This window comes from Pan paniscus, chromosome 1 (genome assembly GCF_029289425.2).
Source record: "Pan paniscus chromosome 1, NHGRI_mPanPan1-v2.0_pri, whole genome shotgun sequence".
In the NCBI taxonomy this organism is placed as follows: domain Eukaryota; kingdom Metazoa; phylum Chordata; class Mammalia; order Primates; family Hominidae; genus Pan; species Pan paniscus.
The window spans coordinates 79,208,582-79,230,587 of record NC_073249.2 but is presented as its reverse complement, the minus strand read 5'-3'; the positions used below and the strand labels follow the sequence as shown (position 1 = coordinate 79,230,587).

Genomic DNA, 22,006 nt, shown 5'->3' with positions numbered 1-22,006 from the left:
GGAAGGAAGCCGGACCCTGAGGCCGGGGATAGAGGGCCTTGTGTTTGGAGCCCGATGCACTGATTGGCCGCGGCCGGGGAAAAACCCGGATGCGCTGGGCAGCAGTGTTGGCAGTCGCGGCTGCAAGATTTGGGCACTTTTGGGGGTGCCGGTGGCCCGGGCCGATGGCGCAAGGTTGGGCAGGCTTCTCTGAGGAGGAACTGAGGAGACTAAAGCAGACTAAAGGTAACAAGATGGGTTTACAGTGGTTTAATTCTTGGGTCTTAAGGGGAAGAGGCGGAGATGCAGCTTTGGCTGGGGAAGGGGGCGTGGAAGCGGCTGCGTTTGTGTTAGCGGAAGGCGCTGTAAGTATGTGGACTGGATTAGGGGGTTTCAGAGGAGGACTTACTGGGAGTCACGACGGGAGGGGCAAGCCAGAGGACTGGGATCTTCTTTTAGAAAAAACGGTCCAGGAATCCACTGTAGGGATTTGACTCTTGTGAAAGGAATGGGACTTGGGAGAGGAAGTGAGCCTACAGCCGGGGTGTCTCCCTTAGGGAAGATTGCTGCAGGAATCAATGGTTGGAAGGTTAGGGTCAGGGTAAGGGAAGGAGGAGGGGCGCACACCGTATTAGAATTGTGATGAATTTATAGAAGCAGATGGTTGGAAAAAAGGAGCACAGGCGTCTGAATAAAGGCGAAAATTCGGTACTTTTCACAATTCATCTGGAGTGTTGCATTCACTTCTGGTTGCCAGATGATTTTTGCAGTACTTCCCAATTTTTGAGAATCAGCAAACCAAAAGGGTCTTTGAGAGGGTAGATGTGAAGACTTTATATGTTTATATACATACAGTCTTACTGACTTTGGAGTAAGCTAACCTTGTGCTTCTCTCTCTGGCTTTATAGAGTAATCATTGAATGGGTTTGTACAATTTTTTTTTTGTTGAATTAAGTTTGCTGATTGTTGGTGGAAAACTTAGTAATATTAATTGCACTTTGCTTGTGGTTGAAATTTCGCAGTGATCTGTATGGTTATCGTGGTAGTACACACAATTTCTGTAAGAAGTGTACATCACTCTTGGTACCTTAATTCAAATACTTTATTTCGGTAGCAAATGAAGTAAACCTTTTATTAGCGTTTGTGGGGAAATTGGATGTTGCTCTGGTAGCTTGTGCATTTTTAGCATAAATATGAGAATAATCTAGGGCAGACAAGTGGGAAAAGAAGTAAATTAGTAAGATAGGGCCAATGTAGATTATATCGATTGGGGACATTTTGACTGGTCCAGGGGACTTTAAAAACTCTATCATAAAGGTTATGCTACGCTGTGTGGTTAACTGACTCTGTGTTGCTTGATATACTCAAATTCTTTTGCTCTGTTTTTTTAACATCCATTCACATACTTTGATATACAGGGTACAAGTGCCCTGGCCTCTGGTCTGACTCCAGTAGACTCATGAGGAGACAAACCACAAAGTTATGTGATAGTAGATATTGCAAGAACTTGCTTCAGAGACAAGAGGAACCTCACTCTGCCGGGGATTGGATGGAGCTTGGGAAGATTTCACAAAGGTTGTGTGTTAGCAGAGGCGCATTTTCCAGGGTAAAGACGACTTAATATAAAAATCTAAATTAAACAACATATTCATTATGTAGAAGTATATTTTGAAATATCTTTGCAACCGGGGGTAGATAGAGGATGGTAAGGACCTGAACTTCAAGGCCCACTGTAGTGTGGAAACCAAATCGCTAGTCCGTGACCACCTCGAGGACGGAAAATATCTTAACCTCCTTGTATACCCGTAGCTAAACACAGTGATTGGCATATAGAACTCCAGCTCTTCTTCTAAATCTTTTCTCCTTGGATTCCTTATTTGTAAAATTAGAGGATTTGGCCCTTTAATTTTAAAGCCATTTCTAGCTGTTCTCTATCCTTAAAAATTTATTGAATAATTTAGGAAGATGGAGTTGGTTGCCAGGAAAAATAAGGACAGTAGTACTCTGGAGACCCCTGTATGGGCATTGAGGAACATGGTCAAGAACGTTGTTAATAGTCTTGTTTATAATATTAAGAAGTTGGAAACAACCAAAGTGTCCATTAACAAGGGAATGGATAAATAAATTGTGGTATACTCATCTAGCGGGCTACTGTACAGCTGGTGGGAATATATTAGTATTAACTGTAGCCACATGCATTAAAATGTTTGTTAATACAGTATATGTAATTACACTTGGCTCTTGAACAACAGTTTGAACTGTGATGGTTCACTTATACACAAATGTGCATTTAAAAAATACAGTATTTGGGGAATGCGAAACCTGAGTATATGGAGGGCCAACTTTTGGTGTATGTGGTCTTCACAGCGCCAACTGTGGGACTTGAGTATGCACAGATTTTGGTATACATGGGGATCCCGGAACCAATTATCCTCATATACCAAGGATCAGCTAGCGTATATATAATATATACAGTCACGCACTCAATAACAGTATTTCAGTTAGCAGCGGACCACATATATGGTGATGGTCTGGTAATATTATAATACCCTGTTTTTACTATGCTTTTTCTATGTTTAGATACACAAATACCATTGTTACAGTTGCCTACAGTCTTCAGTATAGTGACATACTGTACAGGTTTGGAGCTTAGGAGCAAAAGGCTGTACCATATAGCCTAAGTATATAATAGGCTGTACCATATAGCCTAAGTATATAGTAGGCTGTACCATCTAGGTTTGTGTAAATATACTCTGTGATGTTTGTACAAGGACAAAATTGCCTTACAACACATTTCTTAGAATGTATCCCTTTGTTAAGTGATGTATGATTGTATATAGTGGGGAGGCGTGGGAATGTGATCAGGGAGAGGGAATTTCAGAGGTATTGGTATTTACGAAATCAGGTCAAGACAAGTTAAGCTAAAGTAACAAATAGCCCTAATAAGTCAATTGTTTAAAATAAAGATTTGGTTTTCACTCTAGTTTCATGTTTAATGTGGGTTTGGCAGGTGACTGTGTTGCACAGTCACTCCGTTTTTTGATGCTGTCTTGTAGGAGTTTACCATAGTAGGAAGAAAAGAAGATTGAAAATTGAACATTGGCAATTAAATCCTTTCACCAGTAAATGACATGTGACACTCCTACTTTTATTTACCAAAAGCAAGTCATATAACTCGGGAGACAGGAAATAAATTCTCTCTTCTAAAAGGAGGATTATGTCTATCCTTAAAGAGTAGTTACTTCTACTACGGTCATATTTTATTTCTTAAACTTTCTTTTTAATCATATAGGTCGGAAGACTGAGTGTGTGTGTTTATGAGTGTAACACATGCATATATTTGACGTATGGTCTATTTCATAATGAAAAATTGGAAGAAAACAGTACAGCCACATGCTGTCAATTTTTAATTAAATTATTTATTCAGAAGAGTTATTCTTCATACTGATTCTTTGCCAGTTACATTATGAATATCTTCTCCCAGTTTTTAAGTTATCTTTTCACTTTTATCTTTTTGATGAACAAAGTATTTTATTTTTGGAGACTGGCTTTCACTCTGTTGCCCAGGCTGAAGTGCGGTAGCACGATCATAGCTCACTATAACCTTGAACTCCTGGGCTCAAGCGATCCTCCTGCCTCAGCCTCCCAAGTAGCTGGGATTACAGATGTATGCCATTACACCACGCTAGTTTTCTTTCTTTTTTTTTTCTTCTTTTTTTTTTCTGTAGGGATAGGATCTTGCTATTTTGCCTAGGTTGGTCTCAAACTCCTGGGTTCAAGAAATTCTCCCTCAGCCTCCCAAGTGCTGAGATTACAGGCATGAGCCACCACTCCAGGCCTTAATTTTAATGTATTCAAATATGTCAACCTTTTTTTAATAGCCAACATTTCCACGTCTTAAGAAATTAATTTCTTACTATACTTAGTATAGTAGTTACAGGTGTGAGCCACTGCACCCAGCCAGTATTCTTGACCTTCTATCTTTTCATATAAAAATTTTAATAATTTTACCAAATTTAATGGAAAACCCATTTGGAATTTTGATTGTAATTGCATTGAATCTTTAGATCAATTTCATCTTCATATTATTAACATTGCCACTAACATGGTATATGTCTCCATTTATTTAGTACTTGTTTAAATTCTCAATAAAATTTTAGAGTTTTCCCTATAGAGGTACTAAACATCTTTTTGTTAGATTTGTTCCTAGATAAGTAATAATTTCTGGTATTGAAATATATTCTCTTTAATTGTATTTTCTAATTGTTTTCTGCTGATATATAAAAAATACAAGCCAAAAGAAAAGTCAACAAAAGACATGAATAGATATTTCCTAGAAAAGGAAATATGAAGAGATGCTCATCACCACCAAGGAGCAGAGAATTACAAATCAAGAATACAGTGAGGTACTATTTTATACCCATTTGATTGACAAAAATTAAAACATCTGACAATATTGTATATTGAAGAGAAAGTGCATCCACAGGATCTTATACATTACTAGAGGGAGCACACTTTGGAAAGCATTTTCACATTTCTTCTAAAGTTATATTTTGTGACTCAGTAGTTCTTAGATAATATCCAAAGCAAATTCTTGTACATGTAAAATAAGAGACACAGTATTGAAATTTGCAAAAGCAAAAACCTGTAACCAACCTAAATGTCTATCAGTGGAAGAAGATCAATAGACTCTGGTTTATTCACACAATGAAATGTTATACAACAAAATGAATGACTGCTGCAACATAGACAATATGAATGACTATTGACAGTGTAATATTAAGTAAAACAGACGTACAGCACAAAACCCTTCTTGTAAAGTTAAACAACTAAGTAAATACTTTTTAGAAATATTTGTAGATGCAATATGACTATTAGAGAAGGAAGAGAATAATCAACATATGATTCAAATGATAGTTTTCTGAGGTGGAGGGAGCAGGGCTTAAATAAAGGATATGGAGTATATATCACAAACTGGTAGCCCATTAGCTTAATTTAACCCAAAAATGTATGTGGCTTTTCAGCTTTGCCTCCTTTCTTTCCCCTTCTTTCTTTTTTCCCTCCTTTCTTCCTGCCTGCCTTCCTTTCTTTCCCTTCTTCCCTCCCTCCCTCTTTCATTCCTTTCTTTCTTCTTTGTCTCTCTTTCTTTTATCCAATCTTTACATTTCTTTTAGTTAATAATGGTGATAATCATTGTGTTATTTGCTAAGCCAGCTATACCTGTTGCCTTTGTTTGGGGGTAGGTCCGTGTACTAGGTGAGCCATTGCATTGTGAGCAGAAGTGTTATGTCACTACTGGGTCAGCAGTTGATTGCTGTAGCAAGACCTTCCTGACCTCTCTCTTCTCCCTGTGTTGTGGTGGCCAGCAACACTGAATACTGACTGTACAGTCAGCCTAGAGCCTTGAGAGACTAATCAGCAGAACCTCTCTGTTAGCCTTTAGTTGGCACATGGCATTAATGAAAAATAAACCTTTGTGGTTTAAAACCACTAAGATTTGCCCCTACAGCGTAATCTAGATTTTCCTGATTGATACAGTTCCCTACATTTAAAAATCAAGATATTTTACATAAAAGTCTAAATTGTAATCATAAAAATCTAAATATCTGGCTATGGTGACCTACATTTTTTAATGATAGCAGTTGACTAAAGGTGACTCGGAATTTGCCCCCTTTACACTAGACTTACGCTTTTCAGTTCACCACAGTCTCCTTGATATTTGCAGCCCCTAATACAGAGTGTGGGAAGCAGTATGTTCTGTGTTTAAGTGGCCTGATTTGCTTATTGTTTATTGTTTAAAATTAGCATTTTCAGTCTTATAGGTAGGTTCTGTAAAAATGCAAAATAAAATAGAAGTTACTACCTGAATTTCAGAGGAACTATTAATAATTCAGCTAATGAGTTCAACAGGGAGATAAGCAGGCTAAGTGACATTTTTTGATGGTGTGAATAAAGATCAGAGCCAAGAATGTGTTCCTGTTGCAAGATACAGGATACTTTGTGTTTCTGGCTAAAGTCAACAATAACATTTGCTTTTGATAGTACTTCAGTCTTTTAAAAAATATTTTCTGTACATATCTCATTTAATTCTTACACCAACTTCATGCATTAAGTAGAGCAGGTTAATTTTCAACCAGCTTGATAGATGAGGAAACTAAGGTATTGAATAAATAATTGACTTACCTGAGGTCACTGAGCTGGGCAGAAGCAAAGCTGGAATTGTGACTCTAGAGCTTTTAACTATACTTTGGGAAATTCAAATAATAAGCTTGTTTTGCGTCAAAAGTCAATATGCCAAATTTGAAAGTCCCATTTGAGTTGTTCGTTTACAAGAACTCATAACTTCACTTCCCAGGCATTTAAGAGAGAATGCTATTTATAGATCTTATTAAATATAGTATGAATGTGAGTCAGATTCTCCAATTGTCTGCCCTAAGATGTTAACACTGGCGTGGACAGTCCAAAAAGTATAATAGAAGTGTTATTATTTATAACTTTAAAGATATTTCCCCCCAGTTGTTTTATCTTCTATTGCTTTACTGAGGCTACTATTAAAATCAGTTTGAATGCATTGATTAGAGCCTGACTAGGCTTCGGGGAGTACAACCTTGGATTGTTCTGTAGGATGAAAGACAACAATTTAAGGTTAACTAGCATTCCTAGAAATAAGAGACTTCACTCAATTACATGCCTGTTATAGCATCTGAATATGTATCACATATGTACCAAATTGCCCTAAAAGCTGTTAAAATTTAAGAGAGGGTAATCCCATTTGAAAATGCAACCACCATTTTGTTTCAGGAGAGCAGACAGAACCATAAATCAAATTTAAAACCAGATAATTCAGTCATCTCCCTGATTTGGTCAAAATTAGTTGCTTTCTTTTGACAACTATGAAATCAAGTTGAAAAAGAAACTTCACTTTGTGACCTAAGGCCTAACTCACTGATGGACTTTCTCTGAAGATAAATTAAGAGATGGGGCAGTTTCTGTTAAATATTAACATTATGATCTGAAAACTATTGAAACTCTACAGGAAGATGGCTGTTTTTCCCCTAGACTTTCAAGATAGAGAATGGGGTAGGAGAACCACTAGAATTATCAAAGTTTAATGTTAATTTTTTATTTTCTTAGAGGAATTATAATTATTTGCTGCCCACACAAAGCAATTTTCCTCTATTTTCTTTTACATAGATCCATTTGAACCACAGCGACGTCTCCCTGCGAAGAAAAGTCGACAACAACTTCAGCGAGAAAAAGCCCTTGTAGAGCAAAGCCAAAAACTTGGGCTTCAAGATGGATCAACCTCATTACTTCCAGAGCAGCTGCTTTCAGCACCAAAACAGAGAGTTAACGTTCAAAAACCACCTTTTTCTTCCCCTACTCTTCCGAGTCATTTCACTCTCACCTCCCCTGTTGGTGATGGACAACCACAGGGCATTGAAAGTCAGCCAAAGGAACTGGGACTTGAGAATTCCCATGATGGTCACAACAATGTTGAGATTCTACCTCCAAAGCCAGATTGCAAATTGGAGAAAAAGAAAGTGGAATTGTTAGTAAGTCTTTATGAAAAGTCCATGAGACTTTTCATTTAACCCGTTTTTTCCCAATGGGCTTTAAGGAAATATAATTTGTTTATTTTAACATTTTCTCTCCTTTATATTCATTCAATCATAGGAATGTGATGTATAAACTATTGAAAAATAGCTACCGCCTAAATATAAGCTGGACACAGGCATTCTGTATGTTTTATGTTCTTTAGTCTTCATAACAGCCTTACAATGCCTGTTTATTATTTAAACTTTATACATGAGGTATTTGGGACTCAGAAAAGATGAACCTTCCTAAAGCTAATACACTGCTAGTAAATAGTAGAGTTGAGATTTACATATAAGTCTGTCTGGATCCAAAGTTTATGCCTTTTACACTGAGCAGAAGCAGTTCTTTTTTTCTTTTCTTTTTTTTTTTGAGATGGAGTCTCGCTCTGTTGCCCAGGCTGGAGTGCAATGGCGCAATCACAGCTCAGAAGCAGTTCTTATATGCATAGTGCCTCTGCCCAAATTGACCCCTTTTTTCAACTTCCAGACTATTTCCATTGGCCCAGAAATTGGAACTTGTGGAGAGACGAGAAGGGATGGTCAAAGGAGAGAGTGTAGGAAATTTAGGGGACTAATGATATAACTCAGTTCATCATTAGATTTCTTTTTATTTATTCTTTACTGTCTTTGTATTAGAAACAACCTTCATAATTTAGCTACACTGTTCTTGTGGAAGATGCCATTTTTTGATTTGCAAATCTTAGAATTTTTTATTTGATAGCTTGTGTTTTAATATATACTCTTATTTCTTTGTTTGCTCCTGATTTATCTCTCACAGAGAAGGAATGACATTTTTCTCTGTTTTCTCTTTTCTGAGTTCTTTTCAAAGTATCTTTTTTTTTTTCTAATCTCTGACATCTTTTTAATCTCTGCTGATCCAGATTCTATCCTGTGAATTTAAAATGTTTCCTGTCCACTAGGGGTTTACAACTAAGAAATCATTTTGACAAGAGTTATAAAACCACATGAATTATGAAACCTATATTGAACAAGTGCATACATTAAAGTGTCTCTAAGTGTAGTTTACTAACAAAGGCCTGAGACAAATAGGAGGTAAGTTTACATTGAGCTGGACAATTTGGATTGGATGTTATAGGGAAACTTATTCTTTTTTTGGATACTTGGAAGAATTTTCATAAAAGACCTGTAACCTCAAACCATTCACGTAAAGGAGAAATTTTGAGGTTTTAAGGAGGAGAAAGGAAAGCTGTGTCCTAGAGAATGTTCAGAGATGATACCTCATTTCTCTGGGAGAGGTGGCAAAGGATAAGCCAGAGAACAGTAGAGAATTAAAGAAATGAGGAAGGAGGACAGGCGCGGTGGCCCACACTTATAATCCCAGCACTTTGGGAGGCTGAGGCAGGCACATCACTTGAGGCCAAGAGTTGAAACCAGCTTGGCCAACATGGGGAAACCCTGTCTCTACCAAAAATACAAAAAAATTAGCTGGGCATGGTGGTGCATGCCTGTAGTCCCAGCTACTTGGGAGACTGAGGCACAAGAATTGCTTGAACCTGGGAGGTGGACGTTGCAGTGAGCCAAGATCATGCCACTGCATTCCAGCCTGGGCAACAGAGCAAGATTCTGTCCCAAAAAAAAAAAAAAAAAAAAAAAAAAGCAGAACTGAGGAAGGATCAGAAGCAGAAGCAGGGGATGAATAAGTAGAGAATTAAAGAAATGAGAAAGGATCGGAAGCAGGGGATGCCTTCCTTCCTAGCAAGTTCACTAATGCAGCAAGTTACCATGAAGCTCTCTGAGGGCTAAAGGCCGCAATCAAAATAAAGGTTAGAGAAATCCCAGGTGTCAATATTGTAGATCATATGCAAGAGAGTGCAGGGTGAGCTGTGGAACTAAGGCGCCTGGTGAGGAGATGCCTGCAATAGTAAAAGTGAGAAATGACCAGTCCCAGCACTAAGGTGGAAGGTGTAGAAATGGAGAGAGAAGGACAATTTTGGAAGTGGCTACTAGATTTGGGAATAGAGGTATGTGATATAATGGCTGTAAGAAGTGACAGTAATAGGAATAAATAGCTTTGCCAATACCTTGTTTAATTTGAGTTGACATCAAGCTCATGACTTTATGGGAAATTTTAATGTATTTATTTTAGAATTGGACAGATTGTAGGACAATACATGTTTTCACATCTTTGAATTTTTTTCTTTAGCCCAGCATTCCAGTCTTAGCTCTTAGTGTTTTACTTTGTTTAAAAATGTCCAAGTTGGGCTGGGCACAGTGGCTCACACCTGTAATCCCAGCACTTAGGGAGGCAGAGGCGGGAGGATAGCTTGAGCCTAGGAGTTCGAGACCTGACTGGGTAATATAGCGACACCCTGTTCTCCACAAAAAGGAAAAAAGAAAGACAAAAAAAAAGTCTTAAGAGTTGGGAAAAAGTGAGCAAATTGAAAGAAAATATTAATATATGAAATAAACATTGGTTATTGTCTGAAACATGTTAAGGTGGTGGAGACTATAGAAAACTCTAAAAGGTATAAATAATATGACATCAGCTACAGACCAATTTTTATTAATCTCCATTCTGCATATAATACATAATTAACTTACACAAATTTCTTTGTACTCCTAAACACATGCCACAGTATTCTGGCTTCCAGTTTGTGGATTCCTAGATTATATATATAATGGATTTCAGAGGTCCAATTTATGTAAGCCTCTTTACTTTAGATCGTAGTCTTTGTTCCCATTAGAGCAAAATAATGAACTGCAGATGGGTTTCTTTTAAGAGGACTTTTGAAAGAACATATACATAAATCTTCTTGATTAAATTTTATACTTAGAGGTCTGAGACTGGTAAGGTGTTGGATAGGGTAGCAGTTTCTTTTTCTTTCATAAACTCATTTTTATGCTTTTTTTGCCCCCTAGGCAAGAAAAATCTCGTTGGGAAGTCCTCCAACAAGAACAACGGCTAATGGAAGAGAAAAATAAACGTAAAAAAGCTCTTTTGGCTAAAGCTATTGCAGAAAGGTGAGGCACCTGAACCAGGAGAGGCTGTTTGTAACCTGTAACCAGTTGTGTCATGCGTTATATTTGTTTTCCCATGTCTCTTTTAATAAACTGATATTTTTTCTTCAACCATTACTTTTAAGACTAACTAAACAAATTATGCTTTATAAGTGATACTGAAATACTAGTTATAATTTATTAAAGAGAACTTTTTAAGCATAGAGCATATTAAATTTGTAAATATAGTTGCAGTTAAAACTTAAAGACCTTCATTAGTGCTCCCAGTTTTAACCATCTACACATTCATAAGGGAAGCAGTAAATAGCTATCAGTATATGTAAATTAGCAACAAATGCAAGTTTTAATTTTTATGTGGGGAGGCCTTAATCATTTGATGTGTAGAGAGGAATAAGGTTTTCTACATAAGTGACATACTCCCATGAATCTTAATTGTATTTCCTGTGGGCATTTTTCTTAAATAATTTGCCCCGCCTTCACAAGTAGAAGATACATGATATAGTTTAACTTTTTATTGATGACTCAGGGTCATTATTATGAGCACTGTATGAGATTCAATTTTTCTTTCACCTTCCAGTGTCTATCAGCAGCCCCTTCACATTTACTGCATTGTACCAGCCCCACACAACAACATTCCCATTGGAATCATTCTTCCCATCCCCCACCACTCTTGCTGATTTTGTAGTTTCTGTCTAATCTCCTGTGGCCTTAGGAAACTAAACTTAGTCAATAAATCAGTGGTTGTGAATAGTGAAAACTAAATGCAAGGAAGTATATTTTCTTTTTAGACTTCCAGAAAAGTCTGTCAAACTGTTACTGCTTGAAGCTGGAGTATGTGTAGGGGCAGGAGAAGAGGGAAGAAGGTGATGGGTATAAGAGTAGTTCAGAATTTTGTCTGCCAGAGGAGTGAGTGTAGTTGAGAAATGGTGATTTTTCTTTTTCTACTACTGGTACACCTTGATCTTTCTTGAAGCATGGGAAATAATGCAACTCACTGAGTTACTATGTTTCAAAGGAAAAAACCAGCAGATAAAAGAGTAGTGCCCTCTTTTTTTTTTTTTGGTAAGTGATTATTTAAAAATAGTTAAAGCATTTTAGTAGTCTTCAATTTCTAAGAGATGGGAAGGCTGTTTTCTGTGGTTTTACAAAAAGATGTACAGGCTCAGCAGTTCTTCTCATAAGTGCTTTTGATTTTAGACAGCACCAGTATAAACAGAAGTGTAAGGAAATACAACATGTTTGAACTATTAATAAATGGACAATGAAGTACTTGACGTAAAAGAATCATACTGTTAAGTGAAGTTTTGTAGGCAGAAAGGAAGGGTAAATGCCTAAGAGTAGAAATCAAGAGAATATGCTATGTAACATGGTGGATTTATGTGGGGATTTTTCTTCTTCCTTCACAATGTGTGTGAAAATTTGAAATGAGTGAAATCATGATTAAAGGGTTGCTTTTTTACTTGCTTGTTCCCTTTCTTAAGTATATATTGTACTTGGGAGAGGGGATTGAGAAATGATGAGGTTGGATGTGCTTTTAAATAAGGAAAATGAGTGTTTTGATGTTCAGCTCCATAAAGAATTTTGGTAACTAGTAGTTTTCCTAGAGAACAAGAATCAAAGCAATAAAAGTTTGGGGAAATGGGTCCCAAGAAAGTTAAAACTAAGTGGATGTTCTCAGATATATAAAGAGGTGTGGTTTAGTATAGACATCTATCTGTTCTTAATGTCAGGTAAGTATCAGACAAATGAAAATGGGCTTAGCAAGAAGAAGAATTAAAGACTAGAAATTTGGAAAGCTCTGTTGAATGTTTCAATGTAAAGGGAATACAGATATATTCCTTTAGTGTTTGTTCTCTTTACAGAATGAATAGCAATCTAAAATGAACTATTTGCTGAGTTTTTTTAGACTTATTTGTTACTTTATGAAACATGCAAATATAAAATTTCAAAAACTCAAATGTTAACCAGCTTTTACTTTATTTCAATTTTTCAGATTTTTTTCTAACTTTTAAAATATAAATTATAAATGTATATGCAGTATCTTGCTTTTTCACTTACATTGTATATGGACACATGGTTTTAAAATGTTCTTATTTTCCCACTCACATACCTGATTTTCTAGATCCAGAAGAACTCAGGCAGAGACCATGAAACTAAAGCGGATCCAGAAGGAGTTGCAGGCTTTAGATGACATGGTATCAGCTGACATTGGAATTCTCAGGAACCGGATTGATCAGGCCAGCTTAGACTATTCATACGCTCGGTGAGTTGGGGAAATTGAATCTGAACAAGGAGTATGATTTAATTAATGTTTATTGCCAGGTGTTCCAGGGGCTTTTATGTATATCATCATTGAAGCCTCAAAACAACCCCATTCAGTGCTGTATTTATTCCTCTTTTGTGCTAATTCAAGTGTCTCCTCTTCAGTGAAGTCTTCCTTAACTCTGCCCTACTAGTTAACCTTGTTCGTGTGCCATTAGAGCAGTTCTTGCATTATTTATTTACGTTTTAGTCTTTGCTGCGGAACCCTCAGCTATTTAATGTTTGGAAGTGTTTTTGCTCATCTTTCAGCATCTAGCAAAGTAAATATCTGAGTGGTTTGCCCAAAACTGTTACTCTGACACCAAGTCTGTGTTCTTTCCATTAAAATTTTTGATATCTGATATGGTCCTATAGGATTGAAGTCTAGTCCTCACTTTAGCTTTCATCAGAGTAAGAGGATCTAGTTTAGTTTTTAAAAGCTTATGAATATTTTAAGCATATCCTCTGTCTTGGAAATTTGAAATATTTTCTCTTTTTTTTCTTTTCAATTATACTCTGTATGAAATGGTTTAATATATGTTTCCTTGGTTTCAACCATTGGCATTTTTTAAAAGAGAAAAAATACCATGGAGTGTTTTTAAAATGAACTAACACATGTAATGAATTACATGGACTTTGCAGACAGATAAAAGGGCAAAAAAATATGTCCAATTTCAGGGTTTTCAGCCCTTTCAACATTGCTTTAATCATCCTGGTTTGTCTTTTTTCACAAGGGAATGCTGTGTTAATGACTCAGTTTTCTATCTTTCTCTGTTACACTAGAAATCAATCAGAATGCCTCATTAGGCCAGGGTAAACCACAACATCAGAATGTTTATATAACAATTTATTAAAGTGGAAATGCTTGATGGTGGTTTTTAATAAACTGTTGAGTGTTTAAGAAAGAGTCTTGTGGTTGTCCTTGTGACTTTTGTAATTGTTGTTGGACCATATGCTATTAGACTTAGAGTTGTCTTTATTAATTAACTACTTAAAAGAATGCCGTCAGTAGCTGATAACCAGAGGTTCCGGATTTCCATTAATAAGGTCATTAAGGGAGGTAACAGAGATTTTATTTAAGATTAAACTAAGCCTTGTTTTGTAGCACATTTTATTCTCTGTAACATAAGTTTGCCAGAGGAACATTTTTATGCCTTTGTAGCCTTTTATATGAATAATTCATATTATAAGGTAGAAGTACTAGGTACCTCAGTTGAAATTTGAGGCCGGGCACGGTGGCTCACGCCTGTAATCTCAGCATTTTGGGAGGCCAAGGCAGGTGGATCACGAGGTCAGGAGTTCAAGACCATCCTGGCTGACACGGTGAAACTTCATCTCTACTAAAAATACAAAAAATTAGCTGGGCGTGGTGGTGGGCGCCTATAGTCCCAGCTACTCAGGAGGCTGAAGCAGGAGAATGGCGTGAACCCGGGAGGTGGATCTTGCAGTGAGCTAAGATTGCGCCACTGCACTCCAGCCTGGGCAACAGAGCGAGACTCCATCTCAAAAAAAAAAAAAGAAAGAAAAGTAATTTGATTTTAATTTTGTCCTAGTGGAAACTGGAGGAAGATGCCTTTTCATATTCAGTATTATATAAGAAATGTCATAGTTTTAGCCTTCTAAGAACCACAACAAAGAAGGTGGGATTACTAAAGGAGAAAACATCCTATAGTCTATAAGTATCCTAAATGAAATTTTAGTAAATTTTTAAATCTTTAGTAAGTTACAGATGACAGTTTCTCATGGTACTAATATTGATGTAGTTGAATGTAAGTAGATGTTGTGTGCCACTATTTTTGTTTTTATTTTTAGGTTTTTGAGACGGAGTATCACTCTTATTGCCCAGGCTGGAGTGCAGTGGTGCGATTTTGGCTCACTCCAACCTCCGCCTCCCAGATTCAAGCGATCCTCCTGCCTCAGCCTCCTGAGTAGCCCAACTATAGGTGCCCGCCACCACACCTGGCTAATTTTTTGTATTTTTAATAGAGACGGGGTTTCACCATGTTGGCCAGGTTGGTCTCCAACTCTTGACCTCAGGTGATCCGCCTGCCTCGGCCTCCCAAAGTTCTGGGATTACAGGTGTGAGCCACCACGCCTGGCCATGTGCTGCTATTTTCAAAAGCCGAAGCTCTTGCATTGAGTCAAAGGGAAACAAAGACTTTGGTGACTAGAACCGTAGTGTGTCTTGTTCATGTGTAAGATTAAGGTATTATTTTCTAAACTTGCATTTGTGGTTATTGAGAAATTACAGATTGGTAAAATAATATTATGGTCCAGATTTGAAGTGAAAGATAATCCCTAGGACAGTCAGTTTTTATGGGAGATTTCCTTGTTTTTTCTTTTTTTAATAAAAATGATATCTTAGTTCTATAGTATTTGGTACAGTGCTATGTCCACAAAAGGTTCTTGGATAGTGAATAGGCCAGAACTTGCTTTAAAATTGGCTTCTGTAGAGCAGTGTTTGGGTAGACACCTCTGAGAAGACTAGCACTTTGAGCCAATTTGAGAGAGTTGCTGCTGCTGCTGCTGCTGCTGCTGCTACTGCTGCTACTGCTGCTACTGCTGCTACTGCTGCTACTGCTGCTACTGCTGCTACTGCTGCTACTGCTGCTACTGCTACTGTTCACCACTGGGATTACAATGTTGCCATATGCTGTGCAGACCAGTTTATAAAATCCAGAGTGGCTGCATGTAGAACATTTTTTTAAATCACTATTGACCATCTAGGTTTCATAGACACCCTCATACATGCAAACATACACCCACAGACGAATATTTTTAAATCACTTTATGAGTAATTTTTAAAAGTAAGATTAAAAGGGATTGTGTAAAACAACTTTAAAATTTTAATAAGAATGTAAGCATGGTAACCGTCTTTGTATCAAGTAATGTTTGACTCACAAACATAAAAAGCTGAGAGAGTATAGTTACATCCTTGTAGCAACACAGGATAGTCTAGATACTTGTAAAATATTGGGTGTATGTTCTCCCTGCTGAAATGATTAACTCTATGATAAAATCATTTTTCCTTTCTATGCTTAGAAATATATTTTTTACTGACTGATTCTTAAGTTTGAGAAAATTCACCTAGGATATGTTTTGCTGAAGACTCATCTGAGATTTCACATATGATCGATTTTATCATCTAGACTCTAGAATGTGTCTCTGCATTTGTATTAGTTTCCTAAGACTACCATAACAAGTAATCCAAACTGGGTGACTTAAAACAACAGAAATTACTTCTCTTTCATTTCTGGAGGCCACATATCCAAAATCAAGGTGTCAGATTTGTGATTTCTTCAGAGACTCTAGGTATCCATTTCTTGCCTCTTCCAGCTTCTGGTGGCTGTGGGCATCCCTTGGCTTGTGGCCACGCCATGCCATTCTGTGCCTCCATAGTTATGTTACTTTTTCTTCTCTCTCTAAACTTCCTCTGCCTTTCTCTTAAAAAGATGCATGTGATTACACTTAGGGTCCAGCTGGATAATCTGGAATAAACTCCTCTCAAAACCTTTATCTTAATCACATCTTTTTCCATATAAGGTAATTTTCACTCATTTGTCATAGAAAGTAATATTCACAGGTCCCAGGAATTAGGAAGTGAATATCTTTGGGAGGCCATTTTTTAGCCTACCACACCATTCATCTTTTGATTTCTTTAACAGTGGCAAAATGTCTTCCTCTGTCAGTCGTCTCTATTTGCAAATACTGGATAGGCAGAAAATGAAAACTAAAAACAGGTTACAAAAATGGTGTTTTCAGTCTTCTTTTATACTTTCTGGAGGTGACATGATACTTTGTACAGCACAGTAAAGAAGCTCAACAATGATAAGTTATTGCATCATCCTTTCAGATCGTTTTCTTATTTTAATTTCTTTTTATTACAAAAGGGAATAATTGATAAGTAATGATGAAATAATTCCTAGGATGATGAAATGGCAAAATGTTTCAAGATACAGGAAATATGAAAATACTGCAATAATCCTATAATATATCTTAGATTTATGAAAGGGTTCTTTGGACCTCTCTGGTAATTGCAAAATATAATTTATTTTATTCTGTTTTTTTAAATAAGTAAATTTTCTCATTATTTGAAAGACTTAAGAAAAGATAAAAATTGTGAAATGCTAATTTATACAAATAGTGAGAACTGCTCAGAAAAGGAACTGAAAAACTAAAAATGGACCCGTGGAACCCAGTGGTATACTGAGGGTTAATGGTTGAGTTTTTAAACATTTCAGGGGATACCAAAACAAAGAGACAATTTCTAGAATCCTTTAAAAATAACATTCATTAATTCATTCCATCCCCCTTTAAAATAACAAAACAGTTCTATAATTACATTTCCAGTTCACTCTGTCTTACTGTGTTATGTATAATGCTCTTATTATTTTGTTCCAGAATGTCATCATACACTAATTTGGTATTACCCACCTGACCATAGGCTGGTAGTGCAGTTTGTGAAACTAATCAATATTTTAAACATTAAATCACTCTGTAGGAGAATATATATTCGTATTTCTGGCCAGAAGGACTTTAAATAAATAAACAAAATACAAATCTTCAGTGATTTATCCAGGGTGATAGATCAATGGAAACCAAGGGACCTGTTTGCAAATGTTAATTTCAATTCAGTATTCATGAATCCAGACTGTAAATCTCTACTGATTGACTTTGACTGGCTGAAGGAGACCACAGACTTGCAGAAAAGGGAGGTTTGAGGCAGGGTCAGGGCAGGGTATTCATACACCTATAGAGAATGTCAGAACTCTTGTCTTGTTGCAAGAACATTACATGAACAGGATATGTTATAAAGTATGGAGATAAGGGAACTAGGTATCCAGTAGAGTTCCTTTAGAACAATTCTTTTAACATAGAGGGTTATTGAAAGATAATGGGTGCTCTCATTTTTACATTTACTATATTTACAGTTAAAAAAGGAAATAGGATAAATTAACATTATGTAAATGAGTTTTCAAGTATAAATACCAGGTCCCTAAATTTTCCGTAATCTTAATTTTAGATTCATGCTTACTAATATATTAACAGTACTTTTTGATTCTGGTGTTCTAAATGAGAAGTTCTGTTTCTTGAGCACCTACCAGGCACAAAACTGGAAGCTTGCCCCATTTATACTGTTTAATCCTCAAAACTCCTATGAGGTATTATTATCATCATTGTTTTACAGGTAGACCAAGACTCAGCTTAAGTAACTGCTCAGAGTCACTCTGCTGGAATTTTCAGTTATTGCATGCCTCTTCCCCAACCCCTTCCAGAGGAACCTGGCTGTGTTTTGGACTCAGGATGCTGACCTGGGGCATACCTAATTAGAATAGTGATGGGCTACCGACTCCAGTACATTTAATCCATAGGCTAAATAGTGGTTCACGGCATGGCCTGACACTAAGAGTTCTGTTTAAACTGAGATGAGCCGGGCAAACCTATGTTCTCCTCTGAGAGTGTGGAATTGGATCACTGAGAGATTGGGTGGAGTGAATTTGATACAGAGTGCAGGTGGTGGCCATATTGGCCTGTGAATATGATAGGAAAGCTGAAATGAGAGAAAATGTGTTGCTTCTAAGCATTGAAAAGAATAGCCTTTGATTCTGATGACATGTCTATGAAATTGCCTCGTGTATCCTACAATAAAACCCAATTTTTACCTGAGCTAGTTTGACTGGATATCTGTTCTTTGTATCCACAAGAAGCCTTGACCGAAACGGGTACACATGGTAAATGTCAGGAAGGTTTTGAACCCTGGGTTTTCTAAAATGAAAGCCATTTATTATTTTCACTGTATTTTCTTCCAAGACAGAGAATCCTAAATTAGGAGATATACCTGTTTCTTTTTTGCTATAACTCTTGTACTAGAAGCTACTTATTACACTAAGTTGATGGTAGGCACTCATAACAGGTAAAGCAGCATGGCCTTCACAACTGCTAATGGTAATGAAATTAAAGAACTAGTTGGAAATCAATCTTTTTTCTTGCAAGAGAGGAAGGACCCTCTTGTTGCAAAAAGAAAACAAATTTTATAGAAAAGGCAAAAGACAATAAATTAAGACACGATAACTCTTCTTTTTGTACTGACCTAATGCAGAAGAAAAAAAGTGAGATTGCAAGGTGACTTCTCTAGTAGAATTGCCCTATTTCACATAAGACTTCACATAAGATTACCTGTCAACAGAGTTTATACATGTGTAACTATGTAAAATTTCCTAGTAAGAGTGTAAGAGGAGTAGTGGAGAGAGTGAGAACAACTTAACCCAAGGATTCTCAACTGGGAGCATTTTTGTCCAATAAGGGACATTTGGCAATGCCTGGGGACATTTTTGGTTGTCATAAATTTTGGGAATTACTGGCAACTAATGGGTAGAAGCCAGTGATGCTGTTTAGCATCTTACAGTGCAGGACAGCTTCTCACAACAAATAATTATATGGCCCAAATTGTCAGTAGCACCAAGGTTGAGAAATCCTGCATATAGCTATCCTGAGGTTTTCTACTTGATGTTTACTTCTTGCCCTCACCCAGTATCATTTTGCTGGGTGTGCTCTGTTCCATTTATATTCATCTCCCGACCACTGTCCGTATCTTTCTCCATCAGAATTTTTCTTTTTTTCTAATTTATTAATCAAGAGAACAATTTTCCACTTTCTCCATCTCTTGTCTGTCTTCTCATAAATTTAACCAGCTGTGTGCTGAAGCTAGCTTACCCTGGTTCATGTGGATTTTGTGTATCTCTTCCCAGTTCTGCATTCAGTAATATCACGTTGGTGGCTTGAAATTGGACAGGGTGGTAGTAATTATCCCATGGAAATGTGAACGCTACAAATCAGGGCTCCCCATCCTCCCACCCCAGAACTAGCATACCACTGAATTAACCTTTTAGCCTGCCTTCACTCAAAAACAGCTTTGTAAAGAAAACATTCGTGCAGAATAACATGTTTTCATTAGGTGAATTCAAGTAAGGATACTGTGAAAGTTTCAGCAGCCATAGCCTAGTCTGGCCAACATGTAGACAAGTGTTTGTAAAGTAGTAATATCCGTATCTTCATTATATATTTTTTCCCAATTTTGGAGTTGAGTTATTGTTTCTAGATCCTCTTTTGAATATCTTCTTCAATGGAAAACTGATGGACCTATCTTTATACACATCCTTACAGGAAGCGGTTTGACAGGGCTGAAGCAGAGTACATTGCAGCAAAGCTAGATATACAGCGCAAGACTGAGATAAAAGAGCAACTCACTGAACACCTTTGTACGATCATACAGCAAAATGAGCTCCGAAAGGCCAAGAAGTTGGAGGAGTTGATGCAACAACTAGATGTAGAAGCCGATGAAGAGATTTTGGAGCTTGAGGTGGAGGTCGAGAGATTGCTACACGAACAAGAAGTAGAATCAAGGAGACCAGTGGTTCGTTTAGAGAGGCCATTTCAGCCTGCGGAGGAGAGTGTGACATTAGAATTTGCTAAAGAGAACAAAAAGTGTCAAGAACAAGCTGTTTCCCCAAAGGTAGATGAACAGTGTGGAAATTCCAGTAGCATCCCCTTTCTTAGTCCAAACTGCCCAAATCAAGAAGGTAATGACATTTCAGCTGCTTTGGCCACATGAAGTTCTGGTATTCTTTTGAGCTAATATGGTATTGAGTAAAGTATACTTTTTGCAGTAGATCATGCCCTGACCTCCAATAAAAACCTCTTTAAAACAATGCTGATTTTTGAATTCATGATTAGTTTTAGTAAATTAATATGTTTGGCCATTCTAAAATCCAAAATTATGATAACTGTATTTCTAGGGGTATGTTTCACCTTGATTTTGGCCCAGTTCTTTCAGTCTTCCGCTTACCCTTTTTACTGAAAGTAAGTGACTTAAAAGGATGGAAGAAAAACTACATGGTTGGAGTGTTTTTAGATCAGATAAATATAGAAAAGTAAAATGGAAAATGATACTCAATACCTAGTTAAACTCATTTCACTTCTCCTGGGAGACGTATTAAGACTGGAAGTCCTATTTTATTTAATCAGTATCAGTAAAAAGACAAAAATTACAGTGTGAACAAGAGAAAAACAGGAATAGAAGAAAAAAGTTGCGGGTTGAATTATCTATCTGGATATTACTAGAGTTGTAAAACACAACTTGGAAACTGGAATTTATGTGAAGAACCAGACAACTTAAACCAGCATCACTTTTGTCTTCAATTTGCCTTCCAATGATTTTAGTTTACAACCTGCGTTTTGTTATTTGAAACACACACACACATATATAAACACATAATTTTACTATTTTATTGTCTTTCCTTTAATTGATGAATTGATTAAATTTAGACAATTAAAACATTTCTAAAGTGAGGCTGAAAATAATATAGAAAATATCATTGCTACTTGTGATTCTCAAAAAAATTATGTATTTTCTTTCTAAAGTTATCTATAAATATGTGTTTGATATGTTGGACATGAATTACCCTGTCATGAAGCATTTAAATTGTTAAAATGCTGATTTTCTTATTAGTTTGTTAATTGCCTGTTACTAGTACTTGACCAATACATTGTGCTATATGTAAATGTGTAAATAAATATTGTAATTTTCTCACAAAGTCTGTGAATATCACATTATGATTTATCAGAAATTCCAAAAAGTAAAAATATTACCTTTGAGGACTTTTTTTTTTTAAAAAAGAATTATTATCAGAGAACATAAGCACAAGTATAAGATTGTATCCATAAAAGTTTCTGAAAAACTTAGGGACATCCTGTTTTTAAATGGGTTTGTTTGAGGGTATTATCTTCTGGTAATATAGATGAGCTTTATATTTTTATATTATGTAATTTGAGTTGAAAGTATAACATTTTACTACTGACTTCTCTAAACAGAAGCATTTCTAGATAGTTGTGCTTTTATTTATGAAATACATAAAAGCCAACAGTTTCATTGTCTAACACACTTCTTTTTCTAAGGAATAAACAAGTCTGATGTACTTATAGTGTCTTTCATTTACCTTAAAAAAATTTCAAACAGTTTAGTATGTATTAAGCATTGTGTGACAATAATGCATCTTGGATCTCCTTGTGGTACATACAGTTATTTACTTTTATTAAGCCTCTGTTAAGGAAAATTCATTATCAGTGAGGTTTTATAATATTGGTTAAAT

The 22,006-nt window shown here is 36.4% G+C and overlaps 1 protein-coding gene and 1 long non-coding RNA gene across 3 annotated transcripts in view; one reads left to right on the top strand and one right to left on the bottom strand.

The window, feature by feature from the left end:
• Positions 1-6,409, bottom strand: part of LOC130541446 (uncharacterized) — a 78,019-nt gene extending 71,610 nt beyond the window's left edge. The window contains exon 1 of the long non-coding RNA XR_008955502.2: positions 6,163-6,409. This is a non-coding gene — a long non-coding RNA (uncharacterized LOC130541446). The remainder of the gene's footprint in view (positions 1-6,162) is intronic.
• On the top strand, positions 78-21,832 carry GORAB (golgin, RAB6 interacting). Of its 2 annotated transcripts, XM_057302112.2 has the most exons (6): positions 1,399-1,585; positions 4,274-4,385; positions 7,174-7,531; positions 10,458-10,559; positions 12,679-12,819; positions 20,022-21,832. In XM_057302112.2, exons 4-6 carry the CDS (start codon positions 10,504-10,506, stop codon positions 20,467-20,469), a joined length of 645 nt encoding a protein of 214 aa, XP_057158095.1. In that variant the 5' UTR covers positions 1,399-1,585; positions 4,274-4,385; positions 7,174-7,531; positions 10,458-10,503; the 3' UTR covers positions 20,470-21,832. The 2 variants fall into 2 exon arrangements, with proteins under 2 accessions (XP_003824689.1, XP_057158095.1); XM_003824641.5 differs by lacking the exons at positions 1,399-1,585; positions 4,274-4,385 and adding an exon at positions 78-225.
• Positions 21,833-22,006: the final 174 nt, after the last annotated feature.